This window comes from Quercus robur, chromosome 12 (assembly GCF_932294415.1).
Source record: "Quercus robur chromosome 12, dhQueRobu3.1, whole genome shotgun sequence".
NCBI classification, from domain to species: Eukaryota; Viridiplantae; Streptophyta; class Magnoliopsida; order Fagales; family Fagaceae; genus Quercus; species Quercus robur.
Genome location: NC_065545.1, coordinates 36,676,789 through 36,691,544, shown reverse-complemented (window position 1 = coordinate 36,691,544; position 14,756 = coordinate 36,676,789). Strand labels below are relative to the sequence as shown.

Here is a 14,756-nt window from a genome sequence, read left to right as displayed (position 1 = left end):
GGGGAAATTAATTGCACCTATCATAGAAGAGATTAGAGCTGTATGTCCGATGACTTTGAGGGGTTTCAAGCCAATAATTCAAATCAGCTAATGATGCAGTTGATTAAGTGCCAAATGGCCGGCCTATAATCTTACGATGTAGAATGTGCCCTGTTTATACTTAAATTATAGAGATATCACTATTCCCATCCTCTCTCTCTTATTCATTTTATCAACAAATGGTCCGCATTAGTTGTTTGTTTAATCAATATAACTAAAACTTAGTTACAAACCCTTTTTAAGTGTAGTATATTAGATTATAAATCAAATTCATAGAAATTATTACATTAAATTTAATAGTTTAGTAAAGATAAAATTATTTGTAATTCATTGGTCAATATAACCATGTATTTAATTTTAATTGAGAAACCTAATGTACCACACATAAGGAGTTGTAACTAAGTTTTTTCTAATAAATATTATTGTATCTTTTTTTTTTCTTTTTGAGGATCACATGGTATTTCTTAGAAAAATACTAAAATTATTATCAAATTTTCTATTAAAAAAAAAATCTTAAAAACTGACGTAATAATAAATGTGATTGATATTACTTTAACACCATAATAAAAAAAAATATTAATACCTTTCATGAATAGTGACACATTAGTTTGTAAAGCTTATTTAGTATGTTAGGTTCATATATGCATTGGAAAATCCTAGTGCCAAAAAATGTCAAAATTTGGTTGTCAATAAAATTGTGTTAGGGTTGAGCATGGGTTAGAAATTGCTCAAAGACTACAAAGTTGATCAATATGCTTTTGTGATTTGATATTATAATTATGATCAATATAAATTGTTTTTGAAAGCTGTGTGGAATTCATAATAATCTTATGCAACAAATCCAAGTTAAAACACATTTTTTTAGAACAATATTTGTACTAATCGTAACACTACTCTATTTTTAAATAACAAAAATATACATCATATTGATTCTAATGGTGTATATATATCTTCAATTCTTCCCCTCTTTCCTTTTCAAATGGTAAGAGATAAACTAAAGAAACTACAAAGTCCATTGTGGATGATGTGTTCACTGTTCAGCCACAATTTGCAAATGGGAAATTTTGGGTAAAATAGTTGAGTCATAGTTAAGTTGCCATCTACCATTGATTTTGTGAATGATTTTGCTATGGACAATTTGAAATTTCCATTACCTTGGTTGTTAGCTCAGATGATATCCATGAAAGATAATATAGTATAACATGTAGGATATACAACTAGTTTGCAATAATTGTCATAAGCGATGGGTTCATATCGTAGCATTCCACTCAAACTAATTTCGTTGACGTGAACTCATGAATAAAAGATCTTCTAAACCATAATGGAGTATGTAAGTACAAAAATTGGCTCGTGCAAGACAATTGGGTATTTCAGAATACCACTAAAAAAACAAGAATTAACAATTGTCAATCTTGCCAAACACACAAAACTTTTTGAAAATTAAAAAAAAAAAAATATTATTATTATTAATTTTTTTAATTAAATGTTGATAAGATTGTGGATTGTGAATTTGTGATTAGGTATAAGCTGTATGGTTAGGACTTACTTAGGACATAGAGATAGAGTGCTTTTGGCTTTTGGTGTGGGGAAAAAAAGGGTATTAAATTATTAATTGGTAGTGGGCATACTATAGAGGTGTGGTGGAGGAAGAGAATTAGTGAGGATCTTTCTACGTTAGCAAAAACAAAAAAAGCCCAACAAATTAACCACAAAGAAATAGAGAAAAAAAAAATGAAATGTTGTTTTTGGAGTGTGTGGTCAAGAAAATAGATGGGGAATGGTTGGGTTACGATTTAAAGAATTGTCTTTAAGTAAAGTTGGTGTGTCTTCAACACAACAGTTCAACCCATGAAAATGCGCCTCATTTCATGAAACTTCTTGGAAATGATGGCTCACATCTGAGCTTGACTTTAATAACACAAAAAAAAAATATCATTCTATAAACAATATATATATATACACACATCATATGCTTCAAAATGGTAAAGAGAATCACATAAAATTAAAACTGAACAAGAATAGGAGCTTTGAAGGCAATCTTTTGCCGACAACAAGGATGGAGGTATATGATTGATCCATGACTATTTAAGAAACTTGTTGAGAGTTTTTTCTATTAATTTAAGCCACACAACGAATATCACAACTAACAAACCCACACTGAGTCTTTGTACGTTTTTTTCTGATCGTAAAGAACCTACCTGTTTGGGACTTGCGGATAGAGGTTAGAGTTAGATACATTTATCGGGAAGCTAACTTTTACACTAAGTAATTAGCATCGATGAGAGGGAGACCACACGAGCAACGTCAGTTATTTTGAGCTTTTGTTTTCTTTTGTAATTAATTGATAATAACTTAATTTTACATATTTATATCATTATTAGAAAATATTATCATATTTATTTTGAGTTAATTCATGTATTTTATAATTGGTTTTGAAATAATGTTAAATAATTAATTTTGTACTTAATTGAATTTTAATGCGTGAATTTGTTTTTTTATAGGATAATAAAATTATATAAGTAGATTTGTGCAAAAAAGAAAGTTAATGAACTTTATTTTTACAATGGTCATAATGAAGTTAAAGAAGGTCAACCGAATTAAATTCAAGTCAGATTAGGATTCTAGCCTGCGTATCAGTTAATATTTAGAGTATAATTTTCGGCTCAAATGTCCAATCGAGATAATTCAAGTTAGTCTGGAAAGTTAACTTAAAGGGCTACAACATTATAGTTTACCAAAAGTCCGAATTCTGAAGTTAAATGGGTCGAAAACGTTAGTTAAGTGAAGCCTAAAAACTTGGGATTTTCTCTAAATGGGAATTTAATTTTTAATAGGATTCCTTGATTTATTTAAAGGCTCTTTAGGAAAAAATTCAAGAGAGAGCTGCCGTAGAACATAATTTAAGTTTTCTTAAAATTTCTTTACAGTTTTTAGAGTTTTATTTGTATTATGACTTGCTAAAAGCCTTGCTAAGGAAAGGGGGTGAAACCCAACCGTTTATTGGTATGTTCTTAATAATTATTTATTGGTTTTAATGCTTATATTTTTATGTTTTTGAATGTTTTACTCATCTAGAAAAGTGCTTAGTTCTGTATAATCCTTTGATTTATTGTAAACTCCGAGCACGTTAAATGCTTAGTATTCCCTACAAACTGATTCACTAGTTTCGTTTTGCCTAAAATCAATCAATTTCATAAAATTACCTTAGACAATTAATTCTTGAGTTTTTATTGTTAAATCATCCGACTAAGATCATCCTTCATATGAATTTTAGTTGAGTTATAAAATAAATATTATTTAGACTACCAATAGATGTGTTGTGTGTGGATCCCTAAACCTTAGCGTCTTAATATATTGTTATTTTCTCTCAATTTAAATTAACTTTACTAAACCATCAAAAATATCTTTAATTAAACTTTATGATTTTTGTTTTATTCTCTTGTGGTTTGCTAATTAATTCCCTTTTCTTTGTGGATTCGACCTTGAACTTATCAAGTTATTACTTCACGACAATCCCGCACTTGGGAGCATTATTTAAGTCACAACACAATTGAATCTACTTGTGTTGGTTGGATTGTTGTGATATTAGATGTTGGTGTTGTATATTTTGATTTTATATATATATATTAGATTTTGTAATATTATACTCTCTGTTAGAGGGTAATACTATTAATTTTCTTTTCAATATATTAGATTGTGAGATTAACTAGGTTATATTATTCGTAAAAACTATGTTTTTTAGAGCATTTTCAACCAAACACTAGAGAACAAGTTGTTTTTTACCATTAAATATTTTTTGGTCGAAAACGTGTTTTTTGTTTGAAGGAATGCAACTTTTGTAACATGAATAATATGTCATACACAAAACATCTTTTTTTGATAATTGGATGATTGAGAGAGATAAAATTTAAACCCTAAAAACCACCGTTAAAAACACAATAAAATATAATCAATTGAGCTGCAATATTTTTTACTACACAAGACATCTTTAAGACATATAAAACTGCTAATATGTAAATAGCATTTTAAAAATTGCTTCATTGGTGGATCGACCATACTTAAAATATACAACGTTTTGCCCAATTAATTACTCTTTCAAATGTTAAAGTTAAACAAATTAGTTATGGGAAATATAAAACATCCGGCCCGAGTGACAAGAAATCAAAAGCATTATTAATGGAGATTTCAGTTACTTATTTCTATATCTATAGTAATTCACAATTTCATGAACAGTTTTCCTTGTCCCTAGCTCCAAGCCCCAAGCACAAGTTCAGTACGTAGCTTCCGGTAGATAAAACCAAATCATGATTCAAAAAAGGCTTTGTTGAAAATTCCTCACTATTCTAAAACTTTGCTGCTAAACATGACCGTGTTGACTTGGCCAATATCGATCATGAATGACTCAATTATTCTCTGTCATTGTTTAAATCAATGCTTGAAAGTATTCCGGATCATAGTCATTCATCAATAACTCACTGATTTAAAGGGATAAAATCATGAAGATTGTGTTTAGGGTTTTATAACCTATATATTTTTTTTTAACTCTGTAGTGGTTGTAAGCTACGTAAAGTGCCCCATATTAGTGGACACTCGAAGTTGCTGAACATTTCTACCAAAGGAAAAATTATATATATATATATATATATATTTTTTTTTTTTAAATGGTTAGAAATCATAAACTAGCCTCTAAGTCATGGATCTCGTGCACGCACTTAGTGCATGGAGAGGTATCGTACCAATTGAATTAACAAGTTCGGTGACAAGAAAAAAATAATGTTAAGAAAATATATTTGTACAACTTCTAGATCAACCATAGATATAATTTTGGTGGGTAAATCAAAGCATACAGTCAACCAATTCGATCAACAGGATTTGAAAACATTGGTTCATGTAATTCCATCAAATAAAGGTCAACATTATTAAGTCTTTTCTTTTGTTATTTTATATCAAATCATAAACGTAAAGTTTAATATAGAATGATGTAGAATAGGCACGGGGTTTCAATTTCAAATACATGCATCCGAGGACCAGGTAAAAAAAATAAAAAAAAAACCAAGGAGAGAGTTGTTTAGCTTTTACAATGTAAGCAAACAAATAATGTATTACTAATTAAGACAATAAAGAAACAAAAAACCACCAAACGGATAGAGAGAAAAGGAAAGGCTGTCTTTAGAGAGGAGAAGAAAACAATGAGTCGTGAGTTGTGTTTGTGTTTGTGTCAGTGGAGAGAGAGAGAGAGAGAGAGAGTCATATTTGCCGTGCAGGTATGTATTACGAGAGAGAGAGAGAGAGAGATGAGATGATTAATAGGTAAGAGGTGAAGCCGACCCTAAAAGTGGGACCAAAGCAAAGACAATTTGCGTGATGCCATTCCAAGCACTCTCTTTCACATTTTTCCGCTCTTCTCTTTCTCTTTCTTTTTTTTATTTTTTTGGGTGGCTTCCCTCTTTCTTTGTCACCTCCATTAATTAAAGTTAAAAATCCTTCTTGGTTTTGGGGAAGATCACCAATACCAACTTACAACTTTTCTTGTGAGATTCATTCAATTTTTTTTCTTTTTCTTTTTCCAATTTCTGATACCAACTTACTCTTTTTTCACTCTTTTTTTCACAGTAACAGGAATATTGGCAATTTTCAGAATTGTTAATTTAACCAAATACCCTCGGTAATACTAATGGCAAAATATTTCTCTCTCAACCTTTTGGTCTTGGTGTGCATTTGGATGCGGATGAAAAATTAAAATTATTTTACTATTTAGTTTATTTTTACTATTATTTATAGGTGTTATTGTACTTTTTGACATTATTTATGAATCTTATAATACTATTTTAACTAACTTTTACCTTTATTTAAGTACTTTCAGCAAAATAAACAATATCTAAACATACCCCCAATCTCATTCTGACTTTTTTTTTTTTTTTGATAGCTCATTCTGACTATTTTTGAGTGCTGAATTAAGAATAATTGTTCACAAAGTCAAATAAAAATACCTAAGCAGCAAATTCTAGAAAACTTTAGTTTTTAAAAAAAATTAATTATCAAGGAAACAAATTTCAAAAGTCATGCTGTAATACACGGGAAAAAAAGAGAGAGATGGAGAGAGATGAGAGATATGAGAGGAAAAACCACAAGAGGTTAATTTAAAAAAAAAAAAAAAAAAAAAAAAAAACTGTTGTCCATAGTTTTTTTAGAAACTAGGAACCAATGAATTTTTTATTATAGATCAACTTAAAATTTCAAGTTTTTTAGTTGTCCTAAATAAAAAATTGTACCGCTGCCTCACTTAGCTTCAAATGCAAATAAAGGTTTAACTACAGTTTAAGATTCTCAATTAAAAAGAAAAGGGAGGTAGAAGAAATAAACAATCCAATTTATAGAAATGGGACCCTACTAATATTTCATTCAAAATAAAATAAACTTAAGTGATTCGTATCAGATGAAATTTTTTAATTAAAATAAACTTAAGTGATTCGTATCAGATGAAAATTTTTAATTAACACCGCAACAAATGCCACCCTAAACCCTATCATATCCTATCCTATCTTAAGCTATTCCCACTATATTCGAATGAGCTTTTACTTTCATTTTGATCCCCTCCAATGTATGTGGCTCTCTGAGCAACCAAATAATTCAGCCTTGTAAGTTGTGAAGCACCCATCCAAGATTATTATTATTATTATTTTTTTTTTAATTTGTGCAACCATCAATGCCTTATCGGATTACGCACTCAAAAAGAAGATGAGAAGACAATATACAGTCACCCTAATTAAAATTAAAATTTTCTTTATTAAAAAAATAAAAATTTCCTTTGAAATTATCGTTTTCTAAGATCTCATTTTACTCCTACAATTCTAGAGTGTTGCCTTTTTATTTTATTTCCTTATCCGTGGAAGCGTGAAAATTTTAGGTAAAACGCATTATTAAAAGATAACAATAATTTTTTCACCACTATAAAATTTTAAAAATTTAAAAGGTAGCTTCCTTTCTTTTGGAACCATTCTTCCCAATATTTATCGAATATCCACCAATATAAATTATATTCTGTGTTCTTGAATAATTTCTAATGCACAAACAACGCCCACCACTACTGGCTATAATTTTTTTTTTTTTTTTTTTTTTTTGTCTTACATCCATTTTTTAAAATTGAAGTGTACGAATAGATAAGTTGAGAAACTTTTATTTGGAAAATTAAACTTGGTTGATCTTCAATCTATTGGTTTCCCTTTTGATATAACACACACGAAGTCATAATTATGGGATGGACCACTGAGTGCTTCTTCCAATGAATCTTCAATACATTTTTTTTGGTACTCAGTACTTAGTAGTGCAACAACCAGCGTTAATCTAGTCTAGCATTAAAATTGTACATACAAGTTCGTTGAGTTATTCGAAAATTCATTTTTTTCTTAAATGTGATTCAATTAATGCGCATTTTAATACTTTCTTGCATAGTCTAGACGGCCTTTGAATTTTACTATTGTAGGATGATATTCATCATTCCTCAATTTATTATGTAAATGTTATGATCTTAGTGTCCTATATTGGTTAAGTGTAAGTTTAACCATGTGTTTATAAACTCTTGGGCACCCTGCCGTTGCAAGCCGGTTTTTAAGGGTAAGTTCTACTCATGGGTTTATAACATTTGGTATTAAAGCCAACCATCACCCCGATTAATCGGGTGTAACTCATTGAGTGGTGGTATGTTATGATCCTAGTGCCTCACATCTTAAGTGTAAGCTTAACTATGTGTTTATAAGCTCTTGGGTACTCTCCATTTGCAAGCCAGTTTCCAAGAGTGAGTTCTACCCATGGGTTTGTAACAGTAGGTCCGTAATAATCTTTGCAACTTCATATGGGTTTTTTTTTTATTTTTTTTATTTATTTTTATTTTATATATATATATATATATATATATAATTGAAATGAATAAGAAGGTTACTCACCGACCCCTCATAATCATAAATTTGAGTATACCAATAGATACCGTAAAAGATCAAATGAAAAACAAACAGTATACAGCAAAGAAGATTAATAACCATTATTATAGCAACAATAACTATAAAACTATCTAATAATTCAGCCAATATATATACATGAATAGCCTCTAGAAAGCTGACGTGTCTCAAAGGGTTTTATAGCGATTGGTATTAAGGCAACTATCTTTGTACTGTTGAATGTTTGAATAATGATTCTCCTGCTTGCTAAGTAACCCAAAAAAAGGGATTAATATAGAGAAAAAAAAAATGTAGAAAGAAAGATTCAAAGAGAAATATATGAATACCTTAAATTTAGAGCATAAAGGCGTTAAGACTTGTTAATCCTACACTTTGTGTTACTTGGAAATAATTTTTTTAGCCACTCGAGGGTTATAGATACTTATAAAGGTTAGAACAAACGTTTTTGTTAATAATAACAATGCTGTTTTAACTAATTAAGCAAATTCAATTAGAAGTTTTCTTTCATCGTTCACTCGTCTCACTGTCTAAATTTAGGGTTAAAATGACTACATCAGTCATTTGACATAGTCATAGCCGAAATCTTGCATCAATCACCAAAACATTGTAAAATGGAAAGTACAGAACTCAACCAACAAGCATGCAATTAGGTTGGAGGTATTGTGATCTGTAAGAAATATAAACAATAGGAACATTCTTAAAAATCAAGTTAATCTCAGAATCATTCTGCCAAAAAAAAAGGTAAAATTCAAAAATCTTTTTTTCTCAACAAGATTTACCAATAATAATAAAAATAATAATAATAGAAGGATAGACAAATACAAATTTTATTTGAAATTCCAATAATTAATAGGACAGCTAATTTGGCACATCAACTGGTAATGCATTTTTTTCCCCCCGTTTCATTTGCAGTATTTTTCAATACAAATGCTGACTTGTTAAAACAATCAATAATACAGAATAATTATATATATATAAATATATATATATATTTATATAATTACTGGCCCTAATTCCAATAAAGAATAGAAGGAAAGCTGATTTGGTACGTCACTCGCAATGTATATATTTTTTTCACCTTCCATTTGCACTATTTTCCAATACAAATAATGATTAATGACTTTTAAAAATAATACAGGAAAAAAAAAAACTTTTATATACCATATATATATCAAGCATGGTTAAAGTAGACAACCAAGAGAGGAAGCCTTATAATATTGAGGTTAATTTTAATTTTTAACATCTCTTTTACCGTTTTGATTATCTCCAAAGAAATTAGTTTTTGTTTAATTTAGTGCATTTTGGATAAGTTTTTTATATAAAAAAAAAATTTATTTAATTATTTACTATTTTGGAAAAATATAACTGTATTAAAAAAAATCTGCGAACTTAGCCACAGCAAACCCAAATCAATAAAAATCGATCACCAACAACAATATAAAAAAAATAAACTAGCCTTATCACATACGTACGCACATATGATAAGGCTTTTTTTTGTAACAAAATTAAAAAAAAAAACCGTGTTTTAATTTTATTTTATTTTGAGAATCCAACTTATAAGTGGATAAAGCAATTTGAAAATTAACAGAAGATTGACCCTATTTTTTAGGCAATGTTTTAGTGGGAGTTGAAGTTATATTTTTACCGGATTGTCCTTTAGTTTTATATCTACTTAAACATAGGGGTATAGGGGCATTTTTGAACCAAAAAAAATTAAGAATCCTAAATAAAAGAAGTCCCTTAAATAGTAGTATAGATAATTAAAAAAAAAAAAAAACCATATTTTATAGTGGTCTCATGGTGGTATGCGGTTATCTAATTCAATCCAAAACCCACGGCCAGACCACAACCTAACCCCAAAATCCACAACCCCTAACCTAATTACCATTATAAAATAAATAGGAAAACAAAAAATAAAAGCCAAAAACATCACTCCATAGTGATTTTCGGAAAATAGTTTTGCTTATTAAAACTGATTTAGGAAAAGAGTTGTCAAACAAATCTACTTTAGTGGGACCCACCAATTTCTTTTCTTTTTTTAAATAAAAAATCATTTAAACTGTTTTTAAAATGGGGTACAAAACATGCTCTTTTAGAGTTCTATTTTTTTTCTCATTAAAAAAAAAAAGAAGAAATATATATTAGAGAAAAATTAAAATATTTTTGAGAAATATATTAGAGGCTATTAGGAGAGAGAGAGTGTGTGTGAAGGCAAAGCTGGCGATAGTCGCATGGGGGCGCATATAGAAAAAAAAAAAAAAAGTCCCAACCCAGCGGCAGCGGTATCGGCAGAGACCCTGCTGCACACGCCCGTTTGCAAAAACAAGATCTGTTCTACTTCTACACCACTCCAATTCCAATTCCAATTCCGATTCCAACTCCCAACTCCAACAAACCATTTTACATTACGTCAATATATATATACGAATACAAATACTTCACCACCCATCTTTTATTATTATTAATATTATTTATCACCAAAGCCCACTACCACCTCTCAATTCTCACATTTCTCACACACACCTCTCTCTCTTTCTCTCTCTTATTTATTACTTTTTTTTTTTTTTTTTTTTAACTTTTACTCCTTAGCTAGTAAGTAATTTAAACCAGGAGTAATTTGTTTTGTTTTTTTTTTTTTAAATTAAAAAAAGAAGTAAATATTTGGTGTTGGTAATAAGCAATAAGAAACACACGAGACTACCCCTCAAGAAAAGCCAACCCAACCCCACGCGAACAAGAAGAAGAAGAAGCAAAGCTAACAAACGAAAGCTAAGCAAGAAAGAGCAGAATAATAAGGGTGTCTCTCTCTTGGACTGATTCGTTTCAATCGCATCTATCTATCTATCTATCTCTTCCTCCCAGCCTATTCTCTCTCTCTCTCTCTCTCTCTTTCTTTACTTTCTCTCTCTCATCAATATATACTATTTCTTCTTCAAAGCATATATAGCATACAAAGCAAAACACAAAGAAGGAAAAAAAGAAAAGAGAAGTAGGTGCAAGGTGAAATATAAACAAAAGAGAAATGAGAAGAAGAGGGGCATGGATGGTGGTGTTGCCCTCTCAACAGACATAATTTCATTTCCTTTTGATTCTCTCTCTCTCTCTCTACAAGTATCTTTTTTTTTTTTTTTTTTTTTTGGTTGGAGGTATAAATTTTGTCATTGAAGAGTCCGCCTTGTGTTGAGGGAGGTATCTTTCCTTCTCTTTCATGCTTCTTATGTGCTAGCGTTTATTGTTGGCCCTTCACATTGCGCTCCTTTAATATCATCTTCTCAAATCTCTTCAATCCCTTCAAATCCTTTGCCTTCCTCCTCATCGACCAGCTACCCCATCTTATTCTTCATTTCAATATTATCTCTGACCTTGCCCATACCATTTGCCTCTTCACCTTCTTCCAATCTATCAAGCTTTTATTCAATACTGTCACTTTATATATCATGGCTGTCCAAGCTCAATACCCTTCAAATGTTCTCCTTTTAAACAGGTTTGCATTCTCTCTCTCTCTCTCTCTCTCTCTCTTCTTTCTCTAGCTAATATTTTTCTAACTCTTTCCTTCTTTCTTTGATTGCCTATTTGTAGAAACGGGCAAGAAGGGCATGATTATTCATTACAGCCTCAACCAGGAGGATTTCTTGATCAATCCCATATGTTATTCAACAATGGAGGTACACTTTTTTTCTTTATAACCCAATTGAACTACTCTTATTTATGACATTGATATGGGCTAACTCTGAAGTTTGAATTTTGATAAATGACAGTGGGGACTAATTGCAATAATCCGAGGAAGAGAGGAAGAGAAGTTGCGGCAACTATTGGGGTATCATCGTCTTCTCCAATCAATCCAATATTCTCTTCGCAATCACAGCCTCCTCAGCTTATAGACCTTTCTCAGCTCCACAACAATACCCATCACCCCAATGTAGTCTCCACAGGCCTCCGCTTATCCTTTGGAGACCAACAACAGCAACAACAGTTACAGCATCAACAACAACAACAACAACAACAACAGCAGCAGCAGCAGCAGCAACAACAGCAACATCAACAACATGTTTGTCACTCATCTCCTTTTCAATCTGTAATAACAGATGACTATGCAACTCAAATCAAACAACAGCGTGATGAACTCGAGCAATTCCTTCAAGCCCAGGTATTCATTTTCTCTTTTGCTCAAATGGGTTTTCTTTTTTCTTTTCTTTTTTTAATACGAAAATTTGGTATTAAAATTTTGTTCTGGTTTAACAGGGAGAGCAACTGAGGCGCACATTAGTGGAGAAAAGGCAGAGGCACTACCGTGCGCTGCTGGGCGCAGCAGAAGAGTCTGTAGCTCGTAAATTGCGAGAGAAAGAGGCGGAAGTGGAGAAGGCCACGCGCAAGAACGCGGAGTTGGAGGCACGCGCAGCGCAACTTAGCGTCGAGGCGCAGGTTTGGCAAGCTAAGGCTCGGGCCCAGGAGGCCCAGGCTGCGTCTTTACAGGTCCAACTCCAGAGGGCTATAATGAGCGGAGGCGCCTCGGCGCAGGATAGCAGGAGGGTGGAGGATCAGCTAGGGTGCGCAGTGGGCGTAGATGGCCAGGCTGAAGATGCCGAGTCGGCATACGTAGACCCGGACCGTGTCGTCGTGTCCAGACCGAGTTGTAAAGCGTGTCGGAAACGTGCCGCGTCGGTGGTTCTGTTGCCGTGTCGGCATCTGTGCCTCTGTACAGAGTGTGACCAAGTGGCTCAAGCTTGCCCACTTTGCCTCATCATGAGAAACTCCAGTGTTGAAGTTTACCTTTCTTAGGGCTGATTCTTTGCTCAAAGCCCAAATTGTCTATAGCCCAGGCCCGGTAAGAGGCCCAATCAGATGATTGTCCCTTTTCTTTTTCTTTTTTTGTTTCATAAAAAAAAAAATTATTTAAAAAAAAAAAGGAAAATCAAATAATATCGAGTATAATAAGAATTACAATCTCTCCCTTTTTTCTTTTTGTGGTTCCCCCTCTTGGAGTGGAAATACCTAGAGGTAATGTACATGGGCCACATGGGTAGTGGCATTGATTTTGGTTCTTTTTCTTTTAAATTTTATTCAATATTATAAATTCTTTTATTTGATAGTCACTTTTTATCCTCGTGTTTTATTGATTCTTCTGTTAATTAATGTAGCATTATGCATTAGCTAAGTATTGATCCTAAAGTGTTACACTAGTGCAGCCATAGGAAAAACTAGGCCTTTTTTTTTTTTTTGGGTACAACAGCTTTTGAGACTTATTTTATCGATGTGCATAATGCTACATTATTATATGCGTTGATTTTCTTTAAAGGACATTATTCTAGTTTTTTTCTTTTTGGGTTGATGAACCATTATTCTAGATTTCAATCATAAGCTGTAACGAGCACAAAATCAAGAATCCCAGCGTTTGCGTTAGATTATTAGGGTTCAAATGACCCAACAGGCATGCATAGTGTAGTAGTGTTGTCAAATAGTTGTCAATTTGTACTACGGATTCATTGAATGACATTATGATAGGTCTTTATATATTAGCATGTACAGATGATCATTTCTTTTTGAAGTAAAGAAATGCTTTCAGATGTGAAAGGTCTTATATTCATCTAAGTTGTAAAAGCATGTGCCACTTCTATAATGAAATGCTTTCCAACCCTGTCTTTATGCATGCATGGTAAATTCCACTTGCTAAGTAATTTTTTTTGAAATTTTTATTTGAAATTTAGTTTCTAATATCTATTATTAAACAAAATTGACCTAATAAAAAAACAACATTTGCAAGATTGAGTTGTTTGTGATACTTTTTATGTTTAGAAACACATCATTTTCACCAGGAAATTCGAGTCTCTTGAATGTAGCCATCTTCTAGATCACTATAGTTGCAATGGACCAAAACTTTTCTTCCTTTTCCATTAGCTTTGGTTGGAGTTGCGTAAACCAAATGAAACTTTTATTTTCAGCCTTAATATTGTGAGGCATTTAGTTCTTTGTTAGGTTAAGGATTCTCTTATAACTCAGTTTTTTTTTTACTCTATGAAGTCATGGATGGCAAAAATTAACCAATTCCCTCCATCCCGGCCCGTTTGACCCGCCAAATTCTTAAACTCTTAAATGTATATATACATTTTATTTTATTTAATATAAATTTAAATTAACTACGTGATGATCACCTTACGAATATAAGTGCTTACGAGGAATGGGAGACAAAAGCTAGAATTCAAGTCTCCAAAAAAGAGATTCATATACATATACGCTTAAATTAAGTTAGAGTATAATATAAATATAAATTATTATGCATTTAATTTGATACATATCAGTGTTAAAATTTATTTATTTTTAGAGATTTTATTATCAATTCTTAAGTTCATCATTCATCTTTATGTTTCATCTTTATCTCACAATGTCGGAATCACCTCCTTAGAGATGGTAGAATGTCTCCAATCTATCTCGTCCTCATTGTTGTGATGGTCTTCATTGTCCTGAAAAGGGGGATGGGCAATGTCGGAATCATCTCTTTATAGATAGTAGAATGCTTCCAATCCATCTAGTCCTTGCTGTTGTGATGGTCTTCATTGTCCCAAAAAGAGGGATGGGATGGAGGATGGGGTACCTATGATCTGATCCCACCCCATCCCATGGGCATCCATAAATTGAAATGACATAACTTAATGAGTTGTGCTTCTTGAATTCACTTTTGAAGAAGAGAAAAGATAAAGATAAAGACCGACAAGGTTTAAAATTTTAAGCCCAGACTAGACTTCAAGCCCAAAATAGTAATTTGGT

General features: G+C 31.7%; 1 protein-coding gene across 1 annotated transcript; it reads left to right on the top strand.

The window, feature by feature from the left end:
• The first annotated feature begins 10,693 nt into the window (after positions 1-10,693).
• On the top strand, positions 10,694-13,087 carry LOC126708935 (BOI-related E3 ubiquitin-protein ligase 1-like). Its single transcript, XM_050408952.1, has 4 exons — positions 10,694-11,478; positions 11,574-11,659; positions 11,753-12,141; positions 12,237-13,087. The coding sequence occupies exons 1-4, from the start codon at positions 11,432-11,434 to the stop codon at positions 12,771-12,773; spliced, it is 1,059 nt and encodes a 352-aa protein (XP_050264909.1). The 5' UTR covers positions 10,694-11,431; the 3' UTR covers positions 12,774-13,087.
• The last annotated feature ends 1,669 nt before the right edge of the window (positions 13,088-14,756 follow it).

Coding starts and splice junctions, on each gene's coding strand:
- LOC126708935 (XM_050408952.1), top strand. CDS start 11,432: ATGGCTGTCCAAGCTCAATACCCTTCAAATGTTCTCCTTTTAAACAG. Junction 11,479..11,573: donor AATGTTCTCCTTTTAAACAG/GTTTGCATTCTC, acceptor GCCTATTTGTAG/AAACGGGCAAGAAGGGCATG. Junction 12,142..12,236: donor AGCAATTCCTTCAAGCCCAG/GTATTCATTTTC, acceptor CTGGTTTAACAG/GGAGAGCAACTGAGGCGCAC.